At 45.7% G+C, this 16755-nt stretch overlaps 1 protein-coding gene across 5 annotated transcripts in view; it reads left to right on the forward strand.

Moving 5' to 3' along the window:
• PHACTR2 (phosphatase and actin regulator 2) overlaps positions 1-16755 on the forward strand; it is a 323702-nt gene that overhangs the window by 145468 nt on the left and 161479 nt on the right. For 3 of the 5 annotated variants that reach the window (XM_029596522.1, XM_029596519.1, XM_029596523.1), the window contains exon 2: positions 11458-11652. The exons of the other annotated variants lie outside the window; for them this stretch is intronic. In XM_029596522.1, the coding sequence (XP_029452382.1) occupies positions 11595-11652 (58 nt within the window). In that variant the 5' untranslated portion in view covers positions 11458-11594. The remainder of the gene's footprint in view (positions 1-11457; positions 11653-16755) is intronic. 5 annotated transcript variants of the gene reach the window in all.

Genomic DNA, 16755 nt, shown 5'->3' on the forward strand with positions numbered 1-16755 from the left:
AGGTGCTTCTATGGGATTTGAGCCCTGTTTTACTGCATCCGCGAGGTCACACCCCCGCCCTTTGCAGCACCGTGCACCCTAATTCCCCTTCAGCCTTAGTTCTGGCTCCCACTGCTTACAATTCCCTCTGCTTGTTCAGTGTATCCCCCTCCTCCCCCATTTCTCTGAGGAGTATATAATAACAGAGATAGTAGTAATAATCATAACGCTTCTATCCTAAATGAGACCAGTCTGCCATCAGACCTGATGACGGGTGCCATGGAGAATCCACCGCGGCCTGATGCTCAGATCCGCACCACCAGCGCCCGGGCTCTGTCCTCTGCAGGAGCTGCGTTCTGAGCACGTGTTGTGCCTTCACGCCCGCCTCTCCTTCCCGGCTACAGCACGGAGCCGCGGCGTGTGGGTGGGTATTAATGGGCGGCCCCCGTTTCTGTAAAGAGAAAAGAGCGTGCTGGCAGAAGGATTTAATTCCTCGCACGGGCGGCCCCCCCCCCGGCAAGCTTGTTGAACTTGAACGCAGCATCCGTGGTCCGTCGCTTCCCTTGGCGGGGTATCGTCCGGTTGCGCAGCCTTTCCGGTTGAGCGAAAAAGGCTGAACGGGCTTTTGCGCCCGCAGAGCCCGCGCGAGGTTTCGGTGCGAATAAGTGCACGCGGGCTGGGCGCGCGAGGCGTCGGCGGACTTTTTCTCCCATGGAAGCGCAGACTTGGAAATGCAATCTGTGCATGTTGTTTGCTTTCCCCATGTTTCCGTCCCCCAGGTGAATGAGTCCTTTCAAGGTGCCCTTGACTTTTAGCTGCATTAAGAGAGGGCGGTTTTTTTTGGATGGACAATTTACCTGGGTGAACGGCTTTTTTTTTTAAATGCTGCTCCTGTTCAGTGCCAGGGACTGCCCAGGCGAGGGGACCCAGTTCCTTCCCAAGCCCCTCTTGCCTCTAAGGTCACAAGTTCACATCCAGCTCGGGCCAGGAGGATGTGAAGAAAATGGGCCCTGGGTGTGTCGTCAGCTGCTGGCCTCGGCCCAGCTTCCCTGCCACGGCGGGAGCGTTCACCTTACGGCCCCTTTCAGCTTCCTGTAGGTCTTTGAATTTTCGCTGTCTGCTTCATCACGAGGAAGAGCCTTCTTTTCCCTTTAGAAAAACTGCACCTGTGAATGGCCGTGCCTTGGGCTCTCTTTCCTGTAATGGCGGATGATGAATAGATTTGAGTTTTATTAGTCAGCTTCCAGCGTTGTAAATTATGGCTTTCACAGCTTTATGGTACTTTCGCTTTTATGTAAACAAAAATAAACAAAAACCTTGCCACCTCCTTTCCAGATAAGGTTATTGATGAGACATCTTGGCCAGGTGAACCTTACCACCTAGTTTAGTTTAGATTGTGTTGTTTGTTTTTTAACCAATCCTTCCAGCTTTCCATGACTGACTGCACAAAGCTGTAGCAAGGGAAACAACAGGCTTTTAGTGTTGTATATTTTAATGATATTTATTTTTTTTATTTTATTTAAAATCTTGTTTGCTGCACATTCCAATGATAAGGTTTAAAACATTCGTAATGTGAGATGCGCACATTACTTCAGCTACAGTAAATCAGCCTGAACAGAATTTACTCTACGAAGATAACGGAAAAGGCCATCTTTCTGTTTATTATCGTCTTAAGAGTCCTAAATCACGTACTCACAGTCGGCAATATAGGCTAAGCCCAGAAATTTGTTGCATACTAATTTTTCTGCTCTGATTCAAGGCCTGTCAAAAAAAGCCAGATTTTCCAAAGTTGTTTTTTAATTAATTTTCATCTCTGTCACAACTCTCAGCTGCTTTGGCATAGCGTTCGGAATTCAAGGTCTGGCCGCAGAGACCGCTTGCTCTCTGACCTTCCAAAATGAGCTTGAGGGGCTGTAGGGACTTCCAAGAGTCCCTTATTTGCTGACCGCAGAGCACACTGTGGTGTAGATTCCTGCAAGGCAGCTCGAGGCTGTAAAGCCTCTGCATTGTTAATGATGTTGTGGAGTAACTTTAATACTTTACGTGACCCGGATTGGCCCATCACTAAGCTGTTGCTCTATTTTTCTAGCATAATAGGGGGGTAGGCAATTTTGGGGGATCCTCCTTTGCACTTATCCCCCACCTTTTGTGGGAAGGGTCACGGGGACTATAAACATTCCCCCAAGCATGTGGTCTGGGTCTTTGCCATCCCTCGGGTGGACTGACCAGGAGGAGAGAGGGTGTCTGCTTGGGAGCAGCTTTGGAGTTTAGAGATTTCTTGATATTTGGCACCAGCTCCTGCAGAACAAATTCCCCCTGGTATCTGACGGACTGGATGTGGAGTTTTCCTTGCTGCTGGTGAAGGAATAAAGATGGTGAAGAGATCTAAGGTTTGTACATTCTAGAAGGAGTGGCTGGAGTGGTATTTTGACATTGAGACTCTTTTGGATTTAGGGGAATTTCCCGGTGTTAGACGATGGCGTTATAACGGGGATATCCTTTCCTAAGAGGGGAAGGATTTCTTGAAATGGATGATGGTGCAAGGGAGCAAAGATGTACAAGGAAGAGAGGAATGGGTACAGGGACCATGGCATTTCCGAGACTTATTTTTCTCATGTTATTTTTGACATTCACCATCTTGGCTTGGATTTTAATTTACAAACAGAAGTAAAATTTTGTTTTGAACACCAAGTAGACTCAAAGACTTGTTTTATCAGTAAGGAAGGAGAGAGAGAGAGAGTTGCAGTGGTCTTTTGTTTTTGCTTTTCATTATACTGTATCTTTTGGCCTCTCCAGCATCATCCTTGACCCCAGTTCCAAAGAGCAGGGAGATCAGAAGGCCGGTTAGTGACCATGGATCATGCATACGTCAGGGGCCCAGGAAGTCAAGCTTTCCCCCCCCCCCCCCCCCCACCGGATGAACCCCCGTCAATGTAGCGCCCCGAGTGCAGCCAAATTGGGGCGCCCACTACACTTCTATTGAATTCAGAATGGTAACCAGTGAAGTCATGCCAGAGCAGGAGTTATATGATCATAATGGAAATGCCCTGTTAAAATTCTGGCAGCTGAGTTTTGCAAACATTGTAAGGATCTAAGAAGCGAATTGGAAAAGCTGGCCAGCAGATGGGGTGAATCGCCAGTGCCCCGGCTACCGGAAGTTAAGAAAAAGAGGTTGCAGCGCCCCCTTGCCTATGAAGGGTCTGACCAAGGGATCCCAGCGTTTTCGGCCCCACAGAAACTAGCCATTGCGGTCATCTCGACCTTCAGGAAGGTCTCAGTCCTTTCGGAGCCGTCAACCAAGAAGAAAAACTGGTTTGGGCTCAGGTTCATCCTGAACTCCCCAGTGAAGTCTGGCCGACCCATCCACGGGACAAGTGTGATGCTGGCAGGCTAGTCATTAAAGAACTGCAGTAGTCAATTCCTGAAAAAAATTAAGGTCTGAAGTACTGTTCTAAAATCACTTGGATCCAACAAAGGTCTCAAATGCCGCAACATTTGTAGTCTGTAATAACCCAGTTTTATTAAATTCCAAATGTGTACCTTCTTTGAAACATCCAGCGACATCCCAAGGTCACATACATATAAAGAAGCTGAATTTTTATGTCCATCAAACTGAAAATATGGCAAATTAGGCACATCTGATCATCTATCCAGTAGAATGATTCAGTTTTTGAAGTGTTAAACGACAGACAGTTATGGCATAACCATTTCTTTATTTCTAACAAGGAATTATCTGTTTAAACGTGATTGATATTGACTTACGTACCTTAAGAAGGGTGTAGGGCTCTGGTCGAGTCAGCTTCTGCGGGATTCCCCACCCATGATTGAAGGTCAGGAGGGCTTCTCACTTTTCAAAACTAAGATTGCACGCTCCTGTTCCCCCCAAAACCTTCTCAAGCCCTTTCCCCTCCTCCAAGATCCCCTCCCCACCAAAAGTCTCCAGGAAGCCCTTTCCCTTTCCTTTCCAACCAAGATCCCATCAAGCACTCCCTCCACTCCTTCCGGGTTCCAAGATCCCATCAAGCACTCCCTCCACTCCTTCCGAGCTCCAAGATCCCATCAAGCACTCCCTCCACTCCTTCTGGGCTCCAAGATCCCATCAAGCACTCTCTCCACTCCTTCCGGGCTCCAAGATCCCATCAAGCACTCTCTCCACTCCTTCCGGGTTCCAAGATCCCATCAAGCACTCCCTCCACTCCTTCCGAGCTCCAAGATCCCATCAAGCACTCCCTCCACTCCTTCTGGGCTCCAAGATCCCATCAAGCACTCTCTCCACTCCTTCCGGGCTCCAAGACTCCAGCAAGCACTCCTTCTTTTTATTCATTTTTTATATATTATTTATTACACATTTTGTATTCCATAAATCCTTATTGTTCAGTGCGGATCAAACCAAAATACATAAAGCAATAATACTGCAAACACTGCTTAAAATACTAAAATACATATACCATACATTAAAATACACTAAAAACATGCACAATAAACATGAAACGTAATTTAAAAGCACACGACCAGAATATTTTTAACATTGCACCCTAACTTAACGCGGCCTACCTGCAAACGCTGTTTCAAATAAAACTGCTTTAACCTGATTGCGAAATACTAAATACCAGTAATCTTGTATCTGCTGTATTTCTAATGCTAAATCATTCCAGTGCATAGACCCATAATAGAGAAAGCTCTGATTCTAGTTGACTGAAGACAATAATCACGTATCGATGGTACATGTAAAGACATTTACGCGGTCAAGCGCAGTGAGCAATGTCATTTCCCAGCTAAGGAATGTGACTCCATATGAATGGCTTTACAAACCAACTTAAACGATTTAAACTGCATCCGTTGCTGGATAGGCAACCAGTGAAAGTTGTTCATGTAAGGCAACAAACTTTCTCTCCAAAGTAAATCGAATATAGTCCTAACTGCAGCGTTTTTTGAGCCAGCTACAATGCTTTCATTAAATAAGCAGGAAGGCCTATATAAATACATAATCTAACTGGCGTAACACTACAGCCTGCACTACACGCTTCCAATCATCTCTGGATAACCATTTCCTACAAGGCCTGACTGTCTTTAGTTTATAAAAAGCAAGCCCGGCTGCTTTGGCAACCTGCTCTTTCAGCAGTAGTTTGGTGCCTATGGTCGCCCCCCGGTTACGCGCTCTCTGTGACAGGCACGCCCAATGGAACCTTTCCAGCCCAAAATACAGAAGTCTTTTCGCTATTGAGAAATAAGCCTTTCATATTTAACCAATTTTGAATTTGTTTAAAGCAAAAGTGAAATCTGTCCAAGGGCACCTCTCCTGGGCTAGCTATAGGGAAAAATGTGCACGTCATCCGCATAGATCTTATAAATAACTCCCAAATCAGTTAGCAATTTGGCCAAAGGACCACTAAACACATCAAAGAGGGCAGCGGATAACAATGGTCCTCGAGGAACCCCCTCTATCACAGATATACCAGTCTGAGCAATCACCCCCCGGCATATCCTCTTCACCAAAAAGGGCTCAAACCATTTATGCACCCCACTTTTAAATAAGTAAAGATAAATTAAGAACTTCGATTAAATTATTCTCGAAGGCTGCCGTCTTGTTCTTTATTATCAGAAATGGACAGAGATGTAAGCGAATCTAGGATTCCATATCACGTAACCCTGTGGATGTTAACCAGTTAAGTCTCCCATTTAGCAGCCTCCTGCTACCTCCCGAGTAACAGCCCCTATGGTTAGCTGCACTACCAACTTCTGTATTTTGACTTGAAAAAAATGTTGCTAAAGCATTGCACTCAGGACCTTGATAACTAGCATTTTCTGGCTGTTTCATTGTCCCCTTTATGAGAGAGAATAATTCTAATGGCCTATTAAGAGAATTCTTAATCATCAGCACCATCCACAGAAACCCTATAATTTGCCAAAATTGACTCAGAGAGAACTTTATCATTTGGTATTTTAAATTTTCTCCATTTTCTCTCTAACCTACAAAATTGCTTCCTCGGTTCAATAAAATCCTTATAAAACCAAGGGGCATAGTGCATCTAATATTTCTTTTTACACATTTTTTCAGGCGCAGCCTCATTGTAAATCTTACCGAGTGTCATACTCCAACACTGCACAGCCTCTTCAGGGGAGTCTGCTGACTGTTCGTCCTTACCTTGATTCCACCGTTCTAAAACAAATTCACTATATCTAACCCTTCCCAGGCACCTTGTTCATGGGGACAGTTGTTTCTACTTCTGCATGGTTGATCACTCCTCCCTTTCCTCTGCACCGTGTGGGAAGATACCCAGTAATGGCGCCACCCCTTCCTTCCTGCCAGCAAGGGGTGTATTGATGACAGCACTGCTGCCAACTTGCAGCTGACACTGCATGTGTGAAGCCAGGGGCAATTGACCCCTCCCCCCCAACAGTAATGGCCCTGGTTTCCACCAGTGCCCTTTTTTTTCACTTCAGCTGCTGAAGGCCTCAGGAGCCTCTTCAATTTTTCAGCCACCTCTGGGCTACTTCCATTCTTTGTCTGCTGGCAGGGGCCTTTTCGCCCTTCAGCTACGTGTGGTTTGGGCTCTGTTGGTAGCTCCTTGGGTGAGGGGTCATCTTCACTTTTTTGCCACTGGCAGATTGGGGTCTGCTGGTGGCGATGTGCCGAGCCTCTATCTCTCTTCTGCCACTGCAGTCTCCCCAATTGCATGGTTTGTACACCCAGTAGCTCCAGGCCTGCCTGGCATGGTGCCTAATCCTGGTGATCTTTTAGTTCACCTGTGATCTCACATCTCTCTTGTTGTATATGAGTTCCTTCACCTTCCTAGGTAATACTTCAGTGCTTTTAACAGTAGTCAGATCATGCCTCTATATCTGCTGTTCGATAGCATTGTCAGTGATCCTAGAGTGCTCCACATGGAGCTGTGGGACATGTGGACCACTTCATAGACCAAGATTTTCATTTCATTGGAATGACAGTTGGGCCTTATGGAGCTTCCTGGCCTTTTTATACTTGGTCTTTTGCTAGTAACGTTTGAAGCTTTTGCATTCTGGTCCCTAGGGCCTGAGGATTGACTAAGGTCTTGGCTATTTCAAGCAGCAACCTATTAATTAGATGTTCGGGTCTCCACAAACTTCTGTTTTTCACCTTGAATTGGGATCTTGTTATCAGCATCAAAATCTCTTTCCACTTCCCTTGTACAGCAGGAAACATAGTGGAATGTAGGCCTTATAATTGAACTGCATCCAGGTAATTCCTGAAAAGTGTTTAATTCTTTTATCATCTGTGATTGATGTGGTTAGGAATTGTGTATAGGGAGTGTACTTTTATATCAGGCCACATAGCGGTAAAGTCTGCATGTATAGGGGTAATTTTCAAAAGGTTTTACACGTGTAAATGTAAATACTATTGTAGCAATTTTCAAAAACCACTTACCTGCGCAAAGTGCATTTGCACATGTAAAATCCAATTTTAAGCATGTAAATGTGTTTTAAAATCAGGCCCTTAGTATGCATGCAATTGACCCAGTAAAACGTACAAATTGCATTGCATAAAGTTATACACTGCTTCAAGCAGGGCACAAGTTGTGCAGCATAACTTACATGCATATCTTTCTAAAATCAAAGAGAACTCAGGTAAGTCGCAGTTTCATTCCAACTCTGCTCTCCCTCAAGAAACGCCTCTCCTCAGTGCATGTAAAACTACTCATGAAACCGGGTTACGCTTGTACTTTTATGCTCACTGGCCCCTGACACATAGTAAACGTTTTTGTGCATGTAATCAGGGCCAGATTTAAGTTGCCAATGCCGGTAGGCAACGAGGGGGAGGAGTTTGTCCATGTCTGCTGCCCAACGCCCACTCCCCCCTCCCCCGTGGGGGTAGGGGATAATTCCTCCCCTGCCCCCCCCCCTGCTGAAATGATCTCCCCTATGTCATGGTGCGGGCCCCCCAACAGGAATAGCAGCAGGCAGAGTCGGGAAATTCGGCGCGGAGCCTCCTACAACCCTCGTGCACTTCAGCGGCCCGCAGTGACCCACCCTATCCTCCCACCCGTGCAAAGGGGGAGGGGGCAGAGCATCACAGGGCCGGTGAGCGTGCAAGGACCGCAGGAGGCCCCGCGCCAAATTTCCTGACTCCGCCTGCCACTGCTTCCGTTGTGGGGCCCGTGCCGTGACGCAGAGGTGAGGGGTCATAAGAGGCAGCGGGCCTGGATTTAGGGATGCATCAGCGGTGACAGCACTCCCAGTACCCTAGAAGAATTTGGCACCTGAGGCAGTTGCTTAACTCTGCCTATCCCTAAATTCTCATGTTTTCTTGGTTTCCTTCTTATGAGAGAGATTCCTGTTTTCATAGTGTAGTGAGACAATTACCACAACAAGCAGTTATATCTTTACATTTGTGGCTGTCGATGCCCCTTATTTAATTTTCCTAAACGTTCGGGCTGATGTAAATCGGTTAATACGTGCGGCGCAAGGCTTTGGAGCCTTTTAACATTATACCTTTTGACCTGCCGGACGTTTCCCCGTTGTTGATTACGGATCAAGGGCGGGTAAGTGTCTCAGAGTGTACTTTAATGAGGCAGAATAGTGACTGAAGCGTGGTCAAGCATTTTTAGCTTCTTGACCTCATTGTTTGCTGGTGTCGGTGCCGTGAGCCAGGGTCTCTGCCCTTCCTTTACCCTATTGCGGTGTTGGTGATGTCAGAAGAGTGGCTTTCAATGTCCGAGAAGGAATGATGGGGCTCAGGCATATTGTAGTGTAGTGAGACTGATAATATATTAGGTGCTAGAGAGTGGAGGTTGACCTAAAAACCCCACAGAAAGGAAGGCTGATCAGCTTCTCTAAGATGCGTGGGCCTCTTGCCAGCTTTGTCCAAACATAGGATGTGAATATTTTTATTTGCCAGAGACAGTGAATATTTTTTTGCTGGGGCACGGGTGAATCGAGCCCTGGCAGCATAAGAGTAGTTCCTCTGTTCGGTAGATGCCTTTATCTTTTTTTTTTTTTTATGCTGTAAAATTCAATAACACAGTTGGTGAAAGAAATATTCCTGCACAGTCTTAATAAGAAAATGATGTGAAACGAATGATCTATTGTTACGAATCGATTCTTATCTGTCTAAGGCATCTTCTCTCTCTCTCTGTCCATTCAGAGGAGAATTATTGTGGCAAAAGTAAAAGAAAAATGGTTTCTTGTCTTGCCTGGTGACAGCGCCTGTCTGGCTGGACGATAATTGATAGAGCCAAGCAGGTTCTTCATCCGTCTTGCATTGAATGTGAGGCCTCAGCTGATGCTACAGATTTCCATTCTGTGACATCGGGAGCTGCTCTAACGATACCAGGTTCATCCCACCCCCTAGCAGTGGGATGAGCATCACAAGAGAGAGGATTCTGACGGAGCTGCTTGCGCCTCGAAAAAAAAAAAACAGGTTGTGATGGGAAAATAGAATTTATAAAAAAAAATAGGAAACCTCCTAAAGGGAATACTGATCTCTTAGAGGTGTCTACGTGAGAGGTTGAGACTTAGATGAGTATTTATAGCTGTAAATAAAGTTTTGTTAGAACGTGGATTATGTAATTCTGTGTACAGTGATAAATATTATTGAGCTGATTACATGTATAACATGAAATGTTATTGTGGACAGTTTTGGTTGTACATCGCTTCAAGTTACCTGCACAGGAGGCAATTCAGAAATAAACAAATCCAGCTGAGCAGCTTCATTCACCCAGCTGGACGACAAGATTAGTTTTTTCTTAATTTTGTCCTGGTAATTTTAATTTACTAATATTCACCTAACAGTCTGTGGGAGAGGAACTTGTAAGTTGCACCCAGACTGCAGGAAGTAATGTCGTGCTGTGAAAACGACACACTTCCCCTTTTAAACAGAATTACACCTGCAGAGTACTCCCTAGCTGGGGAGAAAAAAAAGATCTCTTTTGATGACTAAGATGAGTTTATAAACCTAACTGCAACAAAAAACTGAGATACTGATAGGTCAATACTCACAGGGTTTGTCCGGGTAACTTTTGGAGATTTTAATATTTTCCCCTCTCACTCCCTGGCTAGATCTTGTTCTGCGAACTCATTGTCCACGCCAGATCTGGCCGGATAAATAGAGGTGGCATGGGGGATGGGGGGTCATTTCCTGGGGGCAGTTTCACATTGGTTAGTGTAAGAAAGGTACTTGGGTAACTCGGGCCAAGTAAGTAACGAGTCTAAGGTTATTCGGATAGCAGAAGGGGGGGGGGGGAAGTAGTGTGCCAGCAGCATCTTGATCTCCCCTCCCTCCTACCCCCCCCCCCCCCCCCAAGATCAACCCTCGTAGTGTGGCAGAGGCGGCCCGATCCCTGCTTCTTCCCACCTCCAAGGACAAAGATAGTGGTGCAAGAGCAGCAGCGGGGCCTGGCTCTCCCTTAACGCTGCAAGATTAAAAAAAAAAAAAAAAAATAGCACGGCAGCAATGCGGCAGTTATACCCCTCCCCCATCCCCTGCCAAAAACAAAACGGTGGGCCAAATACTCCCCTCGGGCCCACCCCCCTCCAAAAAAAAAAAAAAAAAAGGAGGAGAGGCTCCTGCCTCCTCCTGCTGGGCTGTGGATGTAAGTGCAAATGCAGCCGTTCAGTGTTCATTTATTCACTGCGCTCCGAGATGAACAGAACAACATTTTCAGCTGCCGCGGAACTGCTGAGAGCGCTGCATCCGCGCACTGCTGTAAACTTTCTTCTCATGCGCGTGGGTTTCAGACGAGAAGCTTCAGAGCAATTCAGAATACGGATCAAGAAAGGCAGCCTGATGCAGCCGGTCCGCAGCCGGGTGCATTTAATAAAAGACTCAGCAAAACTTTCCGTTCCTGAGTGATCCGCACAGCACAGATAAGATCGGAGTTCCCAGCTCTCTGTATAGGAGTGAAACTTCCTTTTTATTTGAGCCCCCTCCCAAAATATTATTTATGTATTATTTATTTACTCCACCTTATTGTCCGCTATCTCCACACTATTCAACGCAGAGTACCAAAAATTACATTCATGATCAATACATTTAATACACATTAAATATTAGAATTCGGTGAAAACAAAACCTGACATACAACTCACTAAATGAAATACTTCTCCTAGATCACTTCTATTACACATTATTTAGAAAAAAAAAATACTAAGAACTAGCCTGCTTTTCCAGCCCTTTAAGTTGTCTTGCCTTGAAGATTTATGTAGTCACTTCTTTTTATCTTTTAATTATTTCTCTTATCGGCACTGAAATATCAGTTAAAAGAAAGTTGTCATTTAGATAGAAATGATAATGAATACTTAAAGCTGCAATTTTTAAAACAAGCTACTATATTTCTTATCTTCCTGCTAGACCAGTCATGTATAACAGTTACATTTGATAATATTGAAATTGGAATAGTAGAAAAAAAATCTGTTAGACTGATTTTAGTTTGGATGTGCATATTTCAGGAGCATTTTTTAAACCGCATATTAGATAATTTATGAGCTCTGTCTGGTCAACAGCTGTCCTGAAAGGATCGGGAGGTACAGGAACCTGGGGCATCTGTCAACCTGATCAAATCTGGGCATCTGACAACATTATGGACCATACCTTTGCTGTATAGCACAACATCCCAGTCCATCAGAAAGGGGTAGCCATCATGGTGAAAACAATTGACAGCTCCTCATTAGCCTCAAGACCAGTAACTTTGGCCACAGGTTTGTTAATAATAGATAGTTATGTATTATTTATTTATTTATTTTAAAAATCTTCTAGACTGCAATTTCCTAGTATCTGTTCAATGCAGTTTACAGTATACACTCATAAAATCACATAAAATGACATACATCTGTAAAATGTAATATTAAACACACAAACAAATGCATATAATTCATCCACAAAACTTGTTCAAAAAACATTGTCTTAAATCCCTTTCTAAACATTTTTATATCTTGCTGCTCCTGAAGCCCTACTAACAGTTATTCTACTCTGCCACAGTTACAGAAGAGAAAACCCACGCTCTCGTCTGAACCCATTTGAACTTGTTAGCAGGACAAGATAGCCAGCACATGGGCACCTTCGGATCTTAAGGCCCATTTTGGAATATACCAGTCAATAAAACTTAAAACACACTGTTGAGGACTTCTAACCATACCCAATACAATAGCTAAAGCCGTAGCAGATATTATCAACTGCTCGATTGCACACGGATCTGTTCCAGATGCACTCAAACACGCAGTGGTCAAACCCCTCCTTAAGAAACCTTCGCTCAACCCCAAAGACCCTGCTAACTTCCGCCCAATATCCAACCTCCCCTTCATTGCCAAGCTTTTGGAAAGAGTGGTTAACTTCCAACTCATGAACTATCTAGAAGACCACCAGATCCTCCACCCAGCACAATTTGGTTTTAGGAAACACTTCAACACTGAATCCCTTCTGCTCTCCCTTTCCGACCACCTCCTCAGAGGCATGGGTCAAGGCCATAGCTACCTCCTTGCCCTCCTCGACATTTCATCAGCCTTCGACACTATCAGCCACCACCATCTAATAACTCGCCTGGAACTCATTGGCATCTCAGACCTAGCCCTCTCCTGGTTTAAATCCTTCCTCTCAAACAGAAAGTTCTCAGTCAAAATCGGGAACTCCACATCCACACCACAACCCCTCCAACAGGGAGTCCCCCAAGGCTCATCTCTCCCATCCACCCTTTTCAATATTTACATCACCCCCCTCTGCCAACTCCTCTCTGATCTCCATCTCAAGTTTTACCTCTACGCTGATGACGTTCAGATCATCATCCCCATCCAAAACTCCATCTCTGACGCACTAGAACATTGGGAGAAATGCCTTACAGCCATCAACTCCCTGCTCACCAACCTACACCTCACCCTCAACACGAACAAAATGGAACTTCTACTCATCTCACCTCACGCTGCCCCTGCACCTCCGCCATCTGGTACCTCAAAACTCCACCTCCTCTCAATACAACCAGCTGTGAGAGACCTTGGAGTTCTCCTTGACCACCAACTAAGCATGAAGAACTACATAAACTCCATTCTCAAAGCCTGTTTTTTCAAACTCAACGTACTTAAAAAAACTCAGACCCCTTCTTCACACCCAAGACTTTCGTACAGTCATACAGGCCACCATATCATCCAAATTAGACTACTGTAATGCTCTTCTTCTAGGACTCCCTTACTCTTCCATCAAACCTCTACAAATGTTACAACATGCCACAGCGAGACTCATTGCAAACTCTCGTAAATACGACCACATCACCCCTATACTCAGAGACCTACACTGGCTCCCTATAGCCTCTCGTATTATCTACAAAACACTCACCATAATGCATAAAGCAATTTACACCCACAACTCCAACTGGCTAGACCTACCCTTCACAACCACACAGTCCAATCGTCCAAATAGAACGACCAATAAAGGCACCCTAGTTGTGCCCTCCCTTAAAGCAGCCCATCTCACCTCTACACGTGACCGTGCTCTTTCCATAGCAGGTCCCACTCACTGGAACACACTGCCGCCTGACCTACGCCTTGAACCATGTATGAACAACTTCAAAAAGAAATTGAAAACATGGTTGTTCAAACATGCCTACCCAGAATAAAAACTCACACCTCCTCCAATAAAAAATAGACCACATTGCGTCTGTTCCATCTTCCTCATACTGAGGAACCATATGTTGTTATCCTCTCTCCTCGCTCACACCGAGGAACCATGTTAATGTTACTGTTATTTCTCGTCTATCCTATTTAATTATTTACCCTCCTCCCAGTTTTCTAATTCCCTGTTAAAATGTAACTTCCATACTTTACCAGTTTTGATGTAAACCGGCATGATGTCCACAACTAATGCCGGTATATAAAAATGTTTAAATAAATGTTCCAGAAGCTTGAACAACATGTTCAACAACCTAAATCTTACCTTCCACTTAACTAGTAATCATTGAAGATCTGACAGAAGTGGACCTGACAGGACTGGTCTCTCTTCTCGAGAGACCAGTCAAAACTCGAGTGTCAGCATTCTGAACCAGCACTTGAGTTAATTTCTTAGGTAATCCCACATACAGTACACCAAGTAATCTAAATGACTTAATAACATAGTAACATACCGTAGTAATGACGGCAGATAAAGACCAAAATGGTCCATCTAGTCTGCCCAGCAAGCTTCCCAAGGTAGTAACTGCCGCTCCGTGCAGGTTACCCCCATGTTTCTCTTAAGGGTAATAACTGCCGCTCTGTCCGGTTTATCTTTTTTATTTTTTCCCATCCTCTAGCCTTTTAGGGATCCACAGTGTTTATCCCATGCCCCTTTGAAATACTTCACAGTTTTAGTCTTCACCACTTCCTCCGGAAGGGCATTCCAGGCATCCACCACCCTCTCAGTGAAGAAATATTTCCTGACATTGGTTCTAAGTCTTCCTCTTTGGAGTTTCAAATTGTGACCCCTAGTTCTACTAAATTGTTTCCAATGGAAAAGGTTTGTTGATGACCATGGGTCATTAAAACCTTTCAAGTATCTGAAGGTCTGTATCATATCACCCCTGCTCCTCCTCTCCTTCAGGGTGTACATATTCAGGTTCTTCAACCTCTCCTCATAAGTCATTCAAAGGAGACCGCCCACCATTTTAGTCGCCCTTCTCTGAACCACCTCCATCATGTCTCTGTCTCCTTTGGAGATATGGTCTCCAGAAGTGAACACAGTACTCCAGGTGAGGCCTCACCAAGGACCTGTACAAGGGGATTATCACTTCCCTTTTCTTACTAGAGATTTCTCTCTCTATGCAGCCCAGCATTCTTCTGGCTTTGGCTATCACGGTGTCACACTGCTTCGTCGACTTCAGGTCGTTAGACACTATCACCCCAAGGTTTCTCTCCAGCTCCATGCACATCACTCTTCACCCCCCAACGCATATAGTTTTTTTGGATTACCACGCCCCAGATGCATGACTTAACACTAGAACCTGAATTACTGAGTGAAATAGATCACGAGGTAACAAAAACCTCAATTGTCTAACTGCCACCTGCACCTCAGATTTTCTTGTTGCACTGATGCTAGAGCATGTGGAGAAGAGTAAAGGAAGGATGTAGGGGATTGGGAGAGCAGGGAACCATCAACAGCACACCTTCCCTCCAGGAGGCAGAGCCGAGCGTCGGATCCAGTCCTATAGTGCCCCCCACACCTGCAACTGGCCACCCTCCCTGTGAGTCAAGCCCCCTGCCTTCCACTCCTATCTGTGTAATGGGCGCTCTTTGAGTCCCCTTCTGGAGCTCAAGGTCTGAACTCCCGGGGCCTGGTTTTTCTTGGTGTTTCTGTGGTAGCTTGCACTGCACCTTTTCATGCTCCCCTATCTCCTTCCGCACTTTTATTTCCCCCTGGCTCCAGGTTGGCACAGTCCCTCTCGCTTGCAGTTCTGAGCAGGCCCCGTAGTCCCAGTAGTGCTCTCCTCATTTCCCATCCTATGTGCTTACAAATCTCCTCTGTGCTCCCAGCCCCAGGCCTACCTGCAGCTCACAGGGATAGTAGTAACTTTAAATTGAGCGTGTGGGTGCCCAGTCACATGCATATGGGTTCGTGAGCGGACATACATTGAGATTTTAAATCATGCACGCATATGATTTAAATACGCCTACTGCACATATGTGTGCACCTAATTTTAAGCCGTTACTTGAGCAAATGTACTTTGTGTATCCTCCTTAGGACTTTATCTACTTTAACAGGTGCAGGAAAGCAGATTTTAAAACATGCTTGTGTGAAGGACATTCCCAGTTTTACCAATTAGTCCACCAGTTTGCCCAGTCTATCTTGAGGTCATCCTGACTCCTCTGATTCTTCAGCCTGCATTCCCCCCCGTTTACCCAGTTCCTCTCACCCAGTCATTTTAGGCATTAACAGAGATTTATGCAGACTTACACCTCACCAAAAGCGGAAGTAAACATGTGTGGTTAACAGCCAGGGCAGGCAGCAATCAGGAAGTGGTAGCAAGACAGGCTGAGGTCTGGACGAGGAGAGAGCTGAAGACGTAGTCAGGCAATGCAGAGGTCTGGGTTTGGAGAGAGTCAATAACATAGGCAATGCAGTGGTCTGGGCTTGGAGAGAGTCGATAGCGTAGTCAGGCAATGCAAAGGTCTGGGCTTGGAGAGAGACAACGACATGGTCAGGCAAAGCAGAGGTCCGGGTTGGAGAGAGTCAATGACGTGGTCAGGCAAAGCAGAGGTCGTGTCCGAGGAAGCAGTCTAAGGGTTGATAGGAATCAGGAATGCAGGAACTAGGAGAACCGGAACAGAAGACAACAAGGAACAGGAACCAGGAACGTAGACGAATCACCAGGATGCAACACACCACCAGCGTGCAGACCTGTTGCAAAGGCAATCCTTTGGAGCGGAGCCCAGCCTTAAGTACCGGAACTCCGTTGACGTCATCATCCGAGGGGGTGGCCAAGTTCCCGCCGTGGGCCTTTCATAAGGCTGGAGGATGTGCACGTGTGTGCCTAGGGAGGGGCGCAGCACTGAGTGATGGCGTCTCTCTGCGGGTCACGCGGAGCACAGGGATCAACAGCGGAGCCAGGGGCACCAGGGCTGGCCCGAGGATGGAGCCGGTGGCCCACCGCCACCAGGGACGAGGGACCAGGCACTGGATTAGTTTGATAGAGGTGAGTGGGCCGGGCTGCGGGTCTGCCGCGGCCGGCACGCTTAACAGCAATCCAAGTGAATCCTGACAAAGGCAGTGTTTTTTCTTGGATTCGCTATTGATGTATTTTTTTTATATTGGATTTATTTTCACATTTTCCCAAAAGCAATGGAAAA

The sequence above is a fragment of the Rhinatrema bivittatum genome, chromosome 3, assembly GCF_901001135.1.
Source record: "Rhinatrema bivittatum chromosome 3, aRhiBiv1.1, whole genome shotgun sequence".
NCBI lineage: Eukaryota > Metazoa > Chordata > Amphibia > Gymnophiona > Rhinatrematidae > Rhinatrema > Rhinatrema bivittatum.